Genomic DNA, 12,124 nt, shown 5'->3' on the forward strand with positions numbered 1-12,124 from the left:
AAAATGCTGGCACTGATAACAGCATTTGCCGCCACTTTATATATACTGGGAGTGGGCATTTTCGCTTTCTTCACTGTGTGCACGTTACGTGACGATGTCAATCACGGGTTATTCACCGGTGTCTTGCGCAGATTTCTGTTCTGGTCAGAACTGTTTTGCTCCACCTTGGCGGAAGTGCCTTTGCATCTCATTGTAATGCGTCTTGTATGCATCAAGGTCTCCCAACTCTTTGGCGCGTTCGGTAAGATTGGACTCGACCAATCACTGATGAATTGTCTCGCGTTAACTTTGAATGCACTAGATTACACGTTGGCACGATGTGCTTATTTTATTGACAACCTGACCATGTTCGGTCTCACTGTATTATTTATTGAAAGCATACGCGAAAATGAAGTCGTTGAAAAAGTCATTAAAGAATTTTGCCAGAGACAAGCCCTGGATTCCGTTGCCAGCAAGTTAAGGTACGCCGCCAAACTCACGAGCGCAAAAAACTCCAAACCTCGCTGCTTAAACTTCTTCCATTTAGGCTTCCCAATTTCGGTCGTCTTTTAAATCCCGTTTGGCGTCCGCAAAATGTGCTAATTTATCCAGACAGTAAGTAAAGTGATATAAGCGTTGCGAGAACCTGTGCCTGACTAACAATTTTTCCAGTTTCATATGCAACCCATGAGGAAAAACTGAAGGCAATCAAGGATGCTGGTAATGATTATGGTCAGCCAAGAAAAATGCTTCTGGATATCTACACATCGACGGAAAAATCTTCGGGATTACGACCTGTGTTGGTGGGTTAGCATAACATGAACTTTTCACCGGATCATTGAACTTACATTCTCACGTTTCCCAATTGGAATTCACAGGTACACGTGCATGGCGGTGCCTGGAAGACAGGATCGAAAAATATATTTTATCCTCATGAGCAAGTTTTATTATCGGAGAACAACTGGGTCATTGTCAATATTGGATATAGATTGGCACCAAAAAATGCTTATCCAACGCATTTGAAAGATGTCAAACGAGCTCTGCGCTGGGTCAAACGTAACATTAGCTGTTACGGTGGAGATCCCGATTTTGTGGTTCTAAGTGGTAAGTCAATGCACTGATATCGTACAAGGTAGAATGACTTTTTTTTTAACACAAAGGAAAAAATAGGTGATTCCGCAGGCGCACATCTTGCTGCAATGACCGTCTTTACGGAAAATGATGCGCAATATCAAGAAGGTTTGCTAAATTGCCATTTTGCTTTTCAATTATGGCGTGTAGTTACATGTGTTAACCACCGTCTTTTTTTTTTGCTATTTCACGTAGGTTTTGAAGATGTCGATACTTCAGTGCGTGGTTTAATCAGTTTCAGCGGTGCACTGGACATTTCCAGTGATCCTCGTCGAGGAGAATTCTTTACACGTGAAGTTGCACGCATGGAAAAAATTGATGCCGAGTTCCTGAGCTCTCATTCTCCTATCGATTTGCTGGAAAAGGCCAAAGCAGAAAATAAAATTGTGCCTACGCTTCTTATCGCCGGTGCTCAAGATAGCTTGATCAACAGTTCCACGAGTGAAAAATTCAAAGACTGTTACAACAAAGGTAATTCGTATTTTCGCAATTGGATTTTCGTTTAGCTCCTTCTTCTTACAGCCCGTACAGTGATTGGCAGCGACAAACCAATGCAACAATGTACTTTATTGACATTACGCGTAAGTGAACAAAAACCTGTCTATTTATTTCTTTTGGTTGCTGACGTTATGTCGCCATTAGGCCGGGCATCATATCTCCTACATTAGCTGGTCTCCTCGTTCATTTTATGTCACTAAACTGATACAAACCTGGTGTGACCACCTGTATGAGAAAAATAAATAACATGTATGGATCATACCCAGGAACACAAATCTACAACATGGAATCCCCTCCCATGGAGTTCCTCAATAGGGGGCTGGCTCATGCAATACTACAAGCTCGGTCAATGTAAGGGTTTCAATCAGGGGGGAGGCGACCTCGTAGCTCCATTGATTTTATATCCGAAACACAAAAGAAACAGAAAGAGTACGCGAAAAAGAGAGAGTTATAATATTTAGCGATTACTTTAACATAAAATGGGGTGTATATTGCTACCAACTGCGCAACATCAGTGCTCGACATATAAAAAAGAAATAATATTGACAATAAGAAAAACCTCGTCGCGTTCAGCATAAAGCTACGCTGTTCCGACCAAATGACCGTCTAACGGGAATTTTGCTAAGACCGGTATTCATTAAAGACGGCTTGGCCTGTAATTGAGTCTTGGAAGCATTGACAGTTGAGTCCGTATTACAAGTTGCACTTGCCACTGGCTCCATTTCCGCGGTGCGCTTTCGTGAACGAAGTCTCGGCTGTGGGATGCTGGATTTTGTTGCATGCATTAGCTCTGACTCTGCAGATCCGGATGATCTACCGTTCGGCTTATTATTGTCTGTTCCCTTCATCTGTTTTGGAGTCCGTGGTATGAAAGATTTCGCTGCTGCCGGGTTCTTTTTTCGTTGTGTAGCAAACGATGTCCGACCATCATCCGAAGCTGGTACCGGAGGTTGTTGCAACGTCAATGTGACCTCCGTTCCCATAATTTCTTCATTGACACTAATCCATGTAGGAGATGATCCTTCCAATCTCTCCGTATGCATATCATTGCTCATTCCAGATTTTTCAATAATATCGTGGTTTTTTAATGATGGAAGAGAAGGAACACCCGCCGAGCGCCACCCATTTGATGCACATTCCGACAATGATGGTATACGGCTGGATTCGTCATTTTTCAATATGCCATCTGTGGTAGAGTTGTTATCACGGACTGGAGTACCGATCAACTTCGAGGAAAGTGAGCTTTGCAAGGAATGTACTGAAGATGTAGCGCGAACAAGCGATCGCAGTTCATTTCCGACCGGCTCCTTATTAATCGCTTGATTGTCCGTTGTACAACCGGATGCTGCTGTTGCTTCATTTTCTGGCATTTTTTCCTCGAAGGTTACTGGGCCTTCCACGTCTGATAAGCTGGATGCTCTGGTTTTTTGCGGCTCTTGCAGTGGCTCATATTCTCTGAAGCGTGTGGACAAAGTATGACAGTTAGAAATTGTACCGGAATATACTATTATCAGCGCAAAAAAAAAAAAAAAAAAAAAAAACTGCATAATTATCTCATCCAGAATAAGCTCACCTGTATGATAACTGAGAGGAACCTCCAAGCCCAGACTTTTCATCGATAAGCGATTCGTTCATGGAGATTTTGTCGACACCATTGCTTGGCATGGAGTCACCGGCAAACCGTGTGGTGGTGGCGTCTCGTGCAATACTGGAATTGCATTGACTTGTTGTAGAGATGGAACTGACGGAAGAAGCATTGCTTTCTGGAATGAGTTGAGGCAAAACAATGGAGGAAAAATCCTCTGGCAAACTGAGTTTTAACCAATTCTCTGGTTTCCAGTATGCTTGATCTTGGTTAGAATCCGGTTCTGCTGCTTCATGCTTTGAAGTAAGCTTTTTATTCTTTTTTCTGAAGGAAAACATAACCATGGGAGGAAAAAAAAGAAGTGGGTGAAAGAAATTGGGAAAAAAGGAAGGAGTTTGTTCTATATTCTCCCTGCAGTTCGGATGATGTATGCATTCTCTGTTTTGGAATTAGGCATGAGAGACTGAAATAGGGAGATAGAACACCTGATGTCTTTTTGACCAGCACCTTAGTAGTTCTGCTAATGTTTGCTTTCCCCAGCTCTCTTCTTTGATTAGCTACCCCATCAACAAGAGATATAATTTTGCCAACATATAGCAAGTTCTGATCCGGCTCGACTGTCTTAATTCTAACAACTTCTGCACAGTGGCAAGATCCGATGCTAAATATACCTTGCAAAAAGTAGCTTGCAGTAAGCTGGTACATGACATGCATTTTCGGCAAAAAGCTAGCATCATACAAATACAATGCCTCGACGTGCTCAGATGTCACTTCATAAACGAGGTCCTCGGCTGGGGACAAGAAAACAATATGCATTTATCCGAAAAAGATAATAATTTTGCGGGCCATCCTTCATTTGATGTTGGGAATGTCCGATAATCATTGCTTTGCTATTGCAATTAGACACTGCTTTTCACATTCCAAACATCTATAGTCTGCGTGTCTGATATTGATAATTTGTTAAACAGAATACTACAATAATAATCCTTTGATGTGTATGTCTGTATGTCTGTGTCTGTGTGTCTGTGTGTGTGTATGTTGGTTTTTTTCTTTGGTTGTGGAAGGGGGGAGGGTTGTAGCATTATTATTACCACAGCTAGTCCGGAGGACGAATGGGCCTAGTTTTTCGTCAAAGATGCGGTTCAGTTTCTTATTGCGTGAACCATATTATCTACTATAAACACAGAGCAGGCCTTTGGTATATATCTGCCTGGATGCGTCAGAGGGGTAAACTAGAAACAAAGGATTCAGGACCACTTTTACTTCACAAAATGTTTTTTTCTGATTAGGTAAAATAAGAAGACGATAGCATCTTTACAACCAAATAACTGCATTATATTTGAGACAATTAGTGAAGAAAAATATCACTACAAGGCAACCCCAGTAAATTTTTGTTGACCCTTTCGAATCAAGATACATCAAATTCAACTGAACTCTCCATACACAAACTTCATTGGATAAAAAGAAAACTGTCATGACAGGACTGCTATGGAAACCGGGAATTAGTTTACCCTTTTTGTTTTTATGATACAACTTCATTTTAACCAAAAATCGAAAGTCACTATGTCCGAGTGGTTAAGGAGTGTGACTAGAAATCACATGGGCTCTGCCCGCACAGGTTCAAATCCTGTTGGTGACGACATCTTTTGCCCTCCACGGAAAAGGTGGAGCTTTTTTTTTTTTGGTTAAAAAAAAAATGCAGAGTTTGGCTTTTATTTTGAGGGACGTCGATGTGTTCGCCATTATGCACTGTATATGAAGACTACTTTTTTTTTCGAACCAAAGTCGGTTCATCATTACCAATTGTCATATTCAGCTTTTGTCAAATTGCGTTTCAGACTGTATATTATCTTTTTATGTTTTATTTTATTTTATTCAAGAGCACAATCTCAGATTTAAGTACTCCTGGAGAGTTCAGTTTAAATCTGTAGTTAATTTTTTATTTCTTCCATAAGATGGTCATGTTTATATTTTCTACACAAAGATACATTTTCTATGTCTACCATCTTCAGGATGGTTCTCGCAGACTTCTTGCAAATCTTCTAGAATTATTCCGAAACATGACAAATCCGAAGTATTCCGGACCACTTTAATGCTGAACGGATTCGGCCTATATTTCTTCTGTTTTCCAGGCAATACCTTTGGTATGCCTCGTTCATACATTGGTCATTCATACCTTCTCTAAGGTTCCTTCAGACATCGATCTGCGGACGAGCCAATGCACTGTCTTCCGTATTTGCTAAACTTTGGTATAGCAAATCTAATCGGCGCAAAAGAAGACCCGGCGTAACTGACAACAACAAGAAAGGATGAAAAAGTTATTTTGTCGTCCGGTAAGCGATTTACAAGCAACCATTTCAATATTCCGATAGACTAGGGCACGACTAAATCGACCGTCCATGGTAAAGAAAGCGAAGGAATAGAAGCGAACTTCATTATTATTACCCAATAAAAAATAAAAAAATGAACTGGTTTTGATCAGCTTCTGGTTTCCTTATTGTGGTCACCGTAAAACCCAAAATATAATGGACTGGTTTTAATCAGCTTTCTAAAATGGATAGTGACTTGGGGATCAAGATATCAATGTGTTGTTTTTGACACCTTGTTCACGGTTGGGCGTTCTGAACAATAACAATTTATCGACATCTTTTCCTGTCACTGTCAAACTAATTGTTGTTGTTTCACTTCTTCAATCATCATTCGTAAGGCTTATTGGTATCGATTACTAAGAATACTGTATCCAGATAGGATAGCAGTGGTTAATGATCGCTATAGACTATCGTTTTACGAATTAAGTGTGCAGAAATGACTCAGAAGGAAGCGATCCAATCCGTCACTGTCAAAATGCGATCCTTGGAACTGTTCTTATTCTTATCCTTATTTACGCGTGCCAAAATGAAAAAATACCCATTTAGAAAATCCATGACGTTCGAATGAAATGATTAGAAATACATTATATTTTTATTGCCAAATGTCTATAATCTAAGGTCGACGGCTTCCCTTCGCAGGTATTATCCTGATCAGGTGATAAGAGTAAAGGTCTCAGCCACACGGAAAGCTTTTTAAGGCAATCTCGGGCACCCCTAGCTGTCGGCCATGTACCTTTTTTTTTCCCTTCCCTTGAGCAATGTATCATTGTTTTTTAGACAACCGTAAGTACATGCCAACCTGCTTTTACCACACGCAAAGCTAGCGCCAGAAATCCGCCCGTCAGCATCAAGACACCAGCCCATATACTTGCGTTCGAATAGTTGGGTGGATTGGTTTGGTTGATCAAAGCTGAAGCAATCGGAGTCCCCACTAAATAACCAAAAGTGTTTGTGAAATACACCAAACCGTTGGCTGCAGGAATATTGTCGTATCCAGCTACTTGCGGCAATGACGCTGGAAACAATGTCAAATGCCCGCCACCAAAGAACCCGTAAAGAACGGCAAATACCCAAATCGCTGCTTCCGTTTTGGCGTTGGTCCATACAGCAAGACTCATGAGTCCCGCCAACAATGTGCATATAACCAATCCGTTGATGCGTCCGATGCGGTCACTCGTATAACCACTAATAAGTTTAGCCACTACATTGACAGCAGACATGATGGCCGACAAGTTTGTGCCGATCCAAGGATTGAGGCCCAAAAATTCCGCATAAGCTACATGATACCAGGTGTTAATATAAGAGTAAATTGAAGGCTTGATTCCTAGGAATCGGCCCAGTAAACTCGATGTTTCTCATGTTACATGGCAACAGAAAGGACGGGACCTATAGAAACCATACGAGTGCGGTAAGTTAACATCAGTCATCACAGTAAGAAGATCCGACGCCTTTCTTACGAGGTAACCAAAAGTCGTAATAAAACCAATCATCAGCATGATATCAAATTGAACGTTCTTGAGGAGATCCAGCTGAATCCGGATCATCGATTTTCGTTTGATGCCATTGGCCGAGGCTTCTTCGCAGTTTGGAGCAAATGTTCGGATAGTGGCAGCCGAAAGCAAAAGGAACACGAAACATATGAAACCAAGGATTCTGAGAGCCCATCGGTAATCAAGACTGCTAATAACAGCCTGGGTAATGTTGGAACAGATAAGACTTCCAATACCAGCGCCCGACATGGCAACGCCCACTCCCAAACCTCGACGTTTGGTAAACCATTGTTGGGGTGCACTGATACAAGGAAACCAGACAAAGGAAGCACCAATCCCGAACATGAGACCTTGGGTTAGATACAGATGCCATATCTTTCAGTGGAACAGAGAAATGTGTTTCACCAGGATCAGTACAAAAGAACAATATAGATCACAAAATAATAAATTTTTCTTTTACCTCGTGACTGATACTGGCTAACATTAAAGCCAAAGGACACAAAATGGCAGCTATTAAAAGCATCTTTGTATATCCAAGTTTGCGCACAACCCAGTCATTGATTGGTCCTAGAATGAAAAACATGGCAATGCAAATAGATCCGATCCACGACAATTTTGTCATTTGTTGCGGATACACGTTTTTGTTGTATTCCTTGAGAAAGACACCCCACGAATAGTTGACTCCGTAGCTGATTGATATTTCTTGATTGGTTAACTTGCAATACTTGTGCGTCATCTGCTGGCTATATTTTACTTACACAGCAAACAAGCCCTGTCATCCGAAAATGCCAGATAAGTAAAAAGCGTAAATTGTCGACTGGGCAAGAGCTAATAAAAGGACCACTTACAAAGAAACTGCCAATCATAACTACCCAAGCGCGTCCGCCATCGGGTGGTTCCAAAGAATTTGGTTCATCTGTATCTGACGGGAGATCAGTGATAGGTAACTGTTTTTCGTTCAACGACTCCAAATTTTGCTTGTCCACAGTTTCGGTATTCATGACGTCCAACAGCGAAAGAGCAAAGTAATCCGAACCAAGAAAAAAAAAAAAAACCACTTAAATAGCCATCTTTTTGCTTAATCCGATATGACGAATTTTTACGGTCACATCTTTTTGTATGACCATGACCTTGAGAGGTATCCGTCAACCAGAATAATACTATTATTCAGTTATGTTATTTACCCTTGAGACTGTCGGTGTATAAACGTCAATGTAAGGAAGAAATGAATCTCTCTTTGCTTGCTAGCTTTATCATCTTCTTGGAGAGGCAAGTTTGAGTCGTAAAAATACGGAGGCGGAATATGACACACATCAGTAATTCGTGATCAGCCATCATCCATTCAACGTCCGAAGAAGATGGAAGCTGCTGTATTCCCGGGCATCTTGCTATGTAACCTTGCCCTTGCATGTCAGCATGTACCAATGCTGGCATTCTTTTGTTTACACTAAATAGGAATACACCCACCCACAAAAAAAAGGATATCTCGACCCTTCTGAACACACTTGTCAATATATAAAAAAAAAGGCATTTTTGTGTCTACGCTTGTTGATTGGATCTTCATGAGCTTTTCTCGGGGAAAGTGACTCGTCGTAGGTGCTAGCAACTGTTCACCTGTTACTGAAGGCCACATATGCTGACGGGTGAGGAACAACGGCAGCATCATTTCTAGGTAAAAGTTACATAGCCACTCAATGGATAATATGCGATAAAGCAGTTATGCTTGCCTACTTGGCTCGCAGTCGATTGTTATGCCGAAAATGACTGAGCCTAAGGCGGTAGTAACCTCTTTTAGCTTGCGCCTGTAGGCTTTTGCCAAAACCCACGGAGCATAGCCGAGACTACTTCGGAGGTAGCTGACGAGATCGTTTGTAACTGTATACAAATATACTGATAAGAAGAATATCTAAGTATAAGAGATACATTATATGACCTGCAAAATTGCATTGAAAATGGTACTTGTGAGAAAGTCGCGATTCAGTGGATCATAAGAAATTGAGACCAGAAATAGTCACAATTGGGGTCACACTGACAGTGGGAAGGCGTCTTTCTTTTCTTACTGTTGGACATTTCCACAGTTTTTCTTATTATTATCATGACATCCGCCGAAGATGATATCGACCTTGACCGATACTTTTCACAATCGGAAAAGCAACTAGAAATCGAACGTGTTTTATCTTGCTTCAAATTGGACCCCTTTTCCGTTCTTGAGCTGCCGTATACCAAACCCGATGCGAAATCCATCAAGATGGCTTACCGAAAGAAATCACTCATGATCCACCCTGATAAAGTTAAACATGAACGCGCCGAAGAAGCATTTGCTATGCTGAAGAAAGCAGAATCAGAGCTCAACGATGAGCAACGGCTCAAGTACCTTTTGGGTATCGTAGAAGAAGCCAAATTCGAAGCTTTACGCGCCAATGGATATAAAGTCAAAACCCAACCTCCTCCTGCTGAGAAAGAAGGCGAGAAAAATGCATCTTCTGACGCAAATTCATCGATCGATGCCGATTCCAATGCCTTCCTGAAAACGTCAGAAGGTCAAGAGGCAGTGCGCAAACAGCTGAAGAATATCTTGATCGAAATGGAATTACGAAGACGACGTCTTTTGAAGAAGGAATTGGAGGCTGAAGGTAAGTCCATGAGGGTTTAGTTCACAAGACTGAAACGAAGCAGCTACCCTTTTCTTTAGGCGCTGAAGCTCGTAAAGCGGAAGAAGTGGTTCAACAGCGCAAGCGAAAGGCGGAAGAGGCGAAGAAATGGGAAGAGACAAGAGAGGAACGCGTTGCGAGCTGGCGAGATTTCCAAAAGAAGGGGGGGAAAAAGGTCAAGAAAATCAAACGATCAGGATTGTAAAACTCTATCTTTTCGCACAGCTTTTTTGAGATGACCAACTGTTCAATCTATATGTGTAATCATACGTCTATTGCGTTTGGCCTTTCTTATTCTTTTTCTCTCACTAGATGATATCTCTATGAACAATCAGGGACACATTTGATTTTATAATTTTTTTTTCATGATGAATAAAAAGGGATGGGAAATGCCGAAAATCATTTAGTTCAAGTTCTTGATAACGGCGTTGGTGTACTCGGTGTTGGTTGACTTTCCTCCAAGGTCAGCTGTCAAGGCCTCGCCCTCAGCGATAGTCTTAAAGACAGCCTGTTCGATGTTCTGAGCCTGTTCATTCAAGCGCATATGACGCAACATCATGATGCCGGATAATAACAAAGCGGTAGGATTGGCCTTGTCTTGACCCTAAATGGAACAACATCGTTTTTTTTTTGTCAGAAAACGGTGCATCTTATACCTTTTACGTCTGGAAAGGTCACTTACAGCAATATCAGGAGCGGTGCCATGAACAGCTTCAAAGATGGAAGCATCGCGGCCAATGTTACCTGAAGGAGTCAAACCAAGGCCACCGATCAAACCAGCACACATATCTGACAAGATATCACCATACAAGTTGGGCATCACCATGACAGTGTCAGCATACAAAGCAGGGTCGGAAACGATCTAGATTATGTCATTTTCACGAGTTTTGTCTTGGCTAGATCTTTGCAAGTCTTTAAGCTTACGTGAAGACACGCGCGATCCAAAAGCACGTCATTAAATTTGATGTCGGGGAACTCCTTGGCCACTTGATGGCAAACATCCAAGAATAGACCATCAGCCAATTTCCTATTGTCAGCGGAATCAATTATTCGGTTCCTATTCAGATGGCGATAATGGAATGCTTACATAATATTGGCCTTGTGCACAGCTGTGACACGGTCGCGTCCTGTTGACTGTGCATAACTGAAAGCATAACGTGCAACACGTTCAGAAGCTTCCCTTGTAATTAACTTGATAGACTGGACGACGCCATTGACAACCTAGCAAACGTGAAGAACCAAAAAGAAAAAAAAAATAGAATCGTTATTGGTGCTTGAAACGCAACACAAAATTGCACTTATGCCCATACCTCATGCTCGATACCGGAATATTCACCTTCAGTGTTTTCACGGATCAAGACAGTATCGACATTTTCGTAAGGAGTCTTATAACCGACTACTGAACGGCAAGGACGAACATTCGCATACAAATTGAAGGTACGACGGAGAGTCAAGTTGAGAGAAACGTGGCCCTTGCCGATCGGAGTGGCAAGAGGACCCTTAAGAGCCACCGTGCTCTTACGGACACTTTCAATAGCCTCGTCCGGGATAGCGGTCTTTCCGTCCTTGATTACAGGCGTTACATCCACTTCTTCCCACTCAACCGGGGTCTTTGCAGCGGCAAAAATCTCTTTAACCGAACGTGAGATTTCGGGACCAATGCCATCGCCGGGAATCAAAGTGACGAGATAGTTTCCCTATACCGACCATTTAGACATGTTAGTCCGAAAATATCTCGGGGACCATATGACTTACATTAGCGTTCTTTTCAGCGCTGAAAGCCTGGGTAATGCTGGGACTCGCAGTGGTAATGGTACGGAGCGAGTTAAACTAAGGAATGTAAAAGTTTAACTTTTGACTGTATCCACTATTCTGCAGAGAGGCATTTACTCTATACCTTGCTAACCGACCAGGCATTGGTTTTCAAAGCAGCTGTTGCAGTACGTGACAAGAACATGGCGTCAATAAAAGTGGAAAAGAGGCAGAAATCTGGAGAAGTGGAGGGGAATTTTTCATTTCTCCAGGAAATGGCGGGAGGAACTTGAAACTCGGATAACACTTCCCTCCAAAAAAGTCACCGCAGGAATTTGAAATTCGAGATAATTTCGCATCTAGTCGAAACCAAAGACGTAAAAAACATGACACAGAGTGATTGAGGGTTAAATCTGGTAGAAACACAAAGAAAGAATCCATGTTTTATTTCCATCACCACGAAAACGCAAGCAAACTGAGAGAAAGGTCGCTTCGCGGATCTGGTCCGAGGAGGTTTTTGCTCAGTGGCTCATGGGATTGTTCTCAGTTACTATTCTTATTGACTGGAAAGAGATAAAGCCAACAGGTTCTCTCTTGATATTCGTTCACCACCTAGTCTGCAATTTAGGACCGGTATGGCATAGGACATATTTCTTCTGAGGAGTCTTC

The 12,124-nt window shown here is 41.8% G+C and overlaps 5 protein-coding genes and 1 non-coding gene across 6 annotated transcripts; 3 read left to right on the forward strand and 3 right to left on the reverse strand.

Annotated features, from left to right (window-relative positions):
- Positions 1–3: 3 nt before the first annotated feature.
- Positions 4–1,854, forward strand: BYT42DRAFT_611857 (Alpha/Beta hydrolase protein; the record flags this gene model as incomplete). The annotated part of the gene is made up of 9 exons (XM_051571556.1): positions 4–241; positions 302–461; positions 527–594; positions 652–782; positions 858–1,083; positions 1,150–1,218; positions 1,306–1,581; positions 1,642–1,691; positions 1,753–1,854. The coding sequence occupies 9 exons, from the start codon at positions 4–6 to the stop codon at positions 1,852–1,854; spliced, it is 1,320 nt and encodes a 439-aa protein (XP_051426669.1).
- Positions 1,855–2,123: 269 nt separating this feature from the next.
- Positions 2,124–3,571, reverse strand: BYT42DRAFT_249817 (uncharacterized protein). Its single transcript, XM_051562704.1, has 2 exons — positions 3,182–3,571; positions 2,124–3,063 (listed from the first exon to the last, which is right to left on the reverse strand). The coding sequence occupies exons 1-2, from the start codon at positions 3,535–3,537 to the stop codon at positions 2,178–2,180; spliced, it is 1,242 nt and encodes a 413-aa protein (XP_051426670.1). The 5' UTR covers positions 3,538–3,571; the 3' UTR covers positions 2,124–2,177.
- A 1,179-nt stretch (positions 3,572–4,750) lies between these two features.
- BYT42DRAFT_t43 lies at positions 4,751–4,832 on the forward strand. The gene has a single exon. It is a non-coding gene; the product is annotated as a tRNA-Ser (tRNA).
- Positions 4,833–6,159: 1,327 nt separating this feature from the next.
- On the reverse strand, positions 6,160–8,067 carry BYT42DRAFT_561538 (major facilitator superfamily domain-containing protein). The gene is made up of 5 exons (XM_051567373.1): positions 7,901–8,067; positions 7,513–7,824; positions 7,020–7,427; positions 6,927–6,948; positions 6,160–6,838 (listed from the first exon to the last, which is right to left on the reverse strand). Exons 2-5 carry the CDS (start codon positions 7,786–7,788, stop codon positions 6,336–6,338), a joined length of 1,209 nt encoding a protein of 402 aa, XP_051426671.1. The 5' UTR covers positions 7,789–7,824; positions 7,901–8,067; the 3' UTR covers positions 6,160–6,335.
- Positions 8,068–9,147: 1,080 nt separating this feature from the next.
- On the forward strand, positions 9,148–9,705 carry BYT42DRAFT_544084 (uncharacterized protein; the record flags this gene model as incomplete). Its single annotated transcript, XM_051565735.1, has 1 exon — positions 9,148–9,705. One exon carries the CDS (start codon positions 9,148–9,150, stop codon positions 9,703–9,705), a length of 558 nt encoding a protein of 185 aa, XP_051426672.1.
- A 401-nt stretch (positions 9,706–10,106) lies between these two features.
- Positions 10,107–11,660, reverse strand: BYT42DRAFT_544085 (isocitrate dehydrogenase, NAD-dependent; the record flags this gene model as incomplete). Its single annotated transcript, XM_051565736.1, has 7 exons — positions 10,107–10,307; positions 10,386–10,565; positions 10,628–10,730; positions 10,791–10,924; positions 11,014–11,400; positions 11,459–11,533; positions 11,601–11,660. 7 exons carry the CDS (start codon positions 11,658–11,660, stop codon positions 10,107–10,109), a joined length of 1,140 nt encoding a protein of 379 aa, XP_051426673.1.
- Positions 11,661–12,124: the final 464 nt, after the last annotated feature.

The sequence above is a fragment of the Radiomyces spectabilis genome (assembly GCF_025331425.1).
Source record: "Radiomyces spectabilis strain NRRL 2753 chromosome Unknown BYT42scaffold_3, whole genome shotgun sequence".
NCBI classification, from domain to species: Eukaryota; Fungi; Mucoromycota; class Mucoromycetes; order Mucorales; family Radiomycetaceae; genus Radiomyces; species Radiomyces spectabilis.

Bases quoted from the DNA above. Each gene is read 5' to 3' on its own strand.
- BYT42DRAFT_249817 (XM_051562704.1), bottom strand. From the start codon at position 3,537: ATGGTTATGTTTTCCTTCAGAAAAAAGAATAAAAAGCTTACTTCAAAG. The intron at 3,064-3,181 runs GTGAGCTTATTC...CACACGCTTCAG, and splicing joins TCCTCTCAGTTATCATACAG to AGAATATGAGCCACTGCAAG.
- BYT42DRAFT_561538 (XM_051567373.1), bottom strand. From the start codon at position 7,788: ATGACGCACAAGTATTGCAAGTTAACCAATCAAGAAATATCAATCAGC. The intron at 7,428-7,512 runs GTAAAAGAAAAA...TTCCACTGAAAG, and splicing joins TAGCCAGTATCAGTCACGAG to ATATGGCATCTGTATCTAAC. The intron at 6,949-7,019 runs GTAAGAAAGGCG...TGGTTTCTATAG, and splicing joins TTACGACTTTTGGTTACCTC to GTCCCGTCCTTTCTGTTGCC.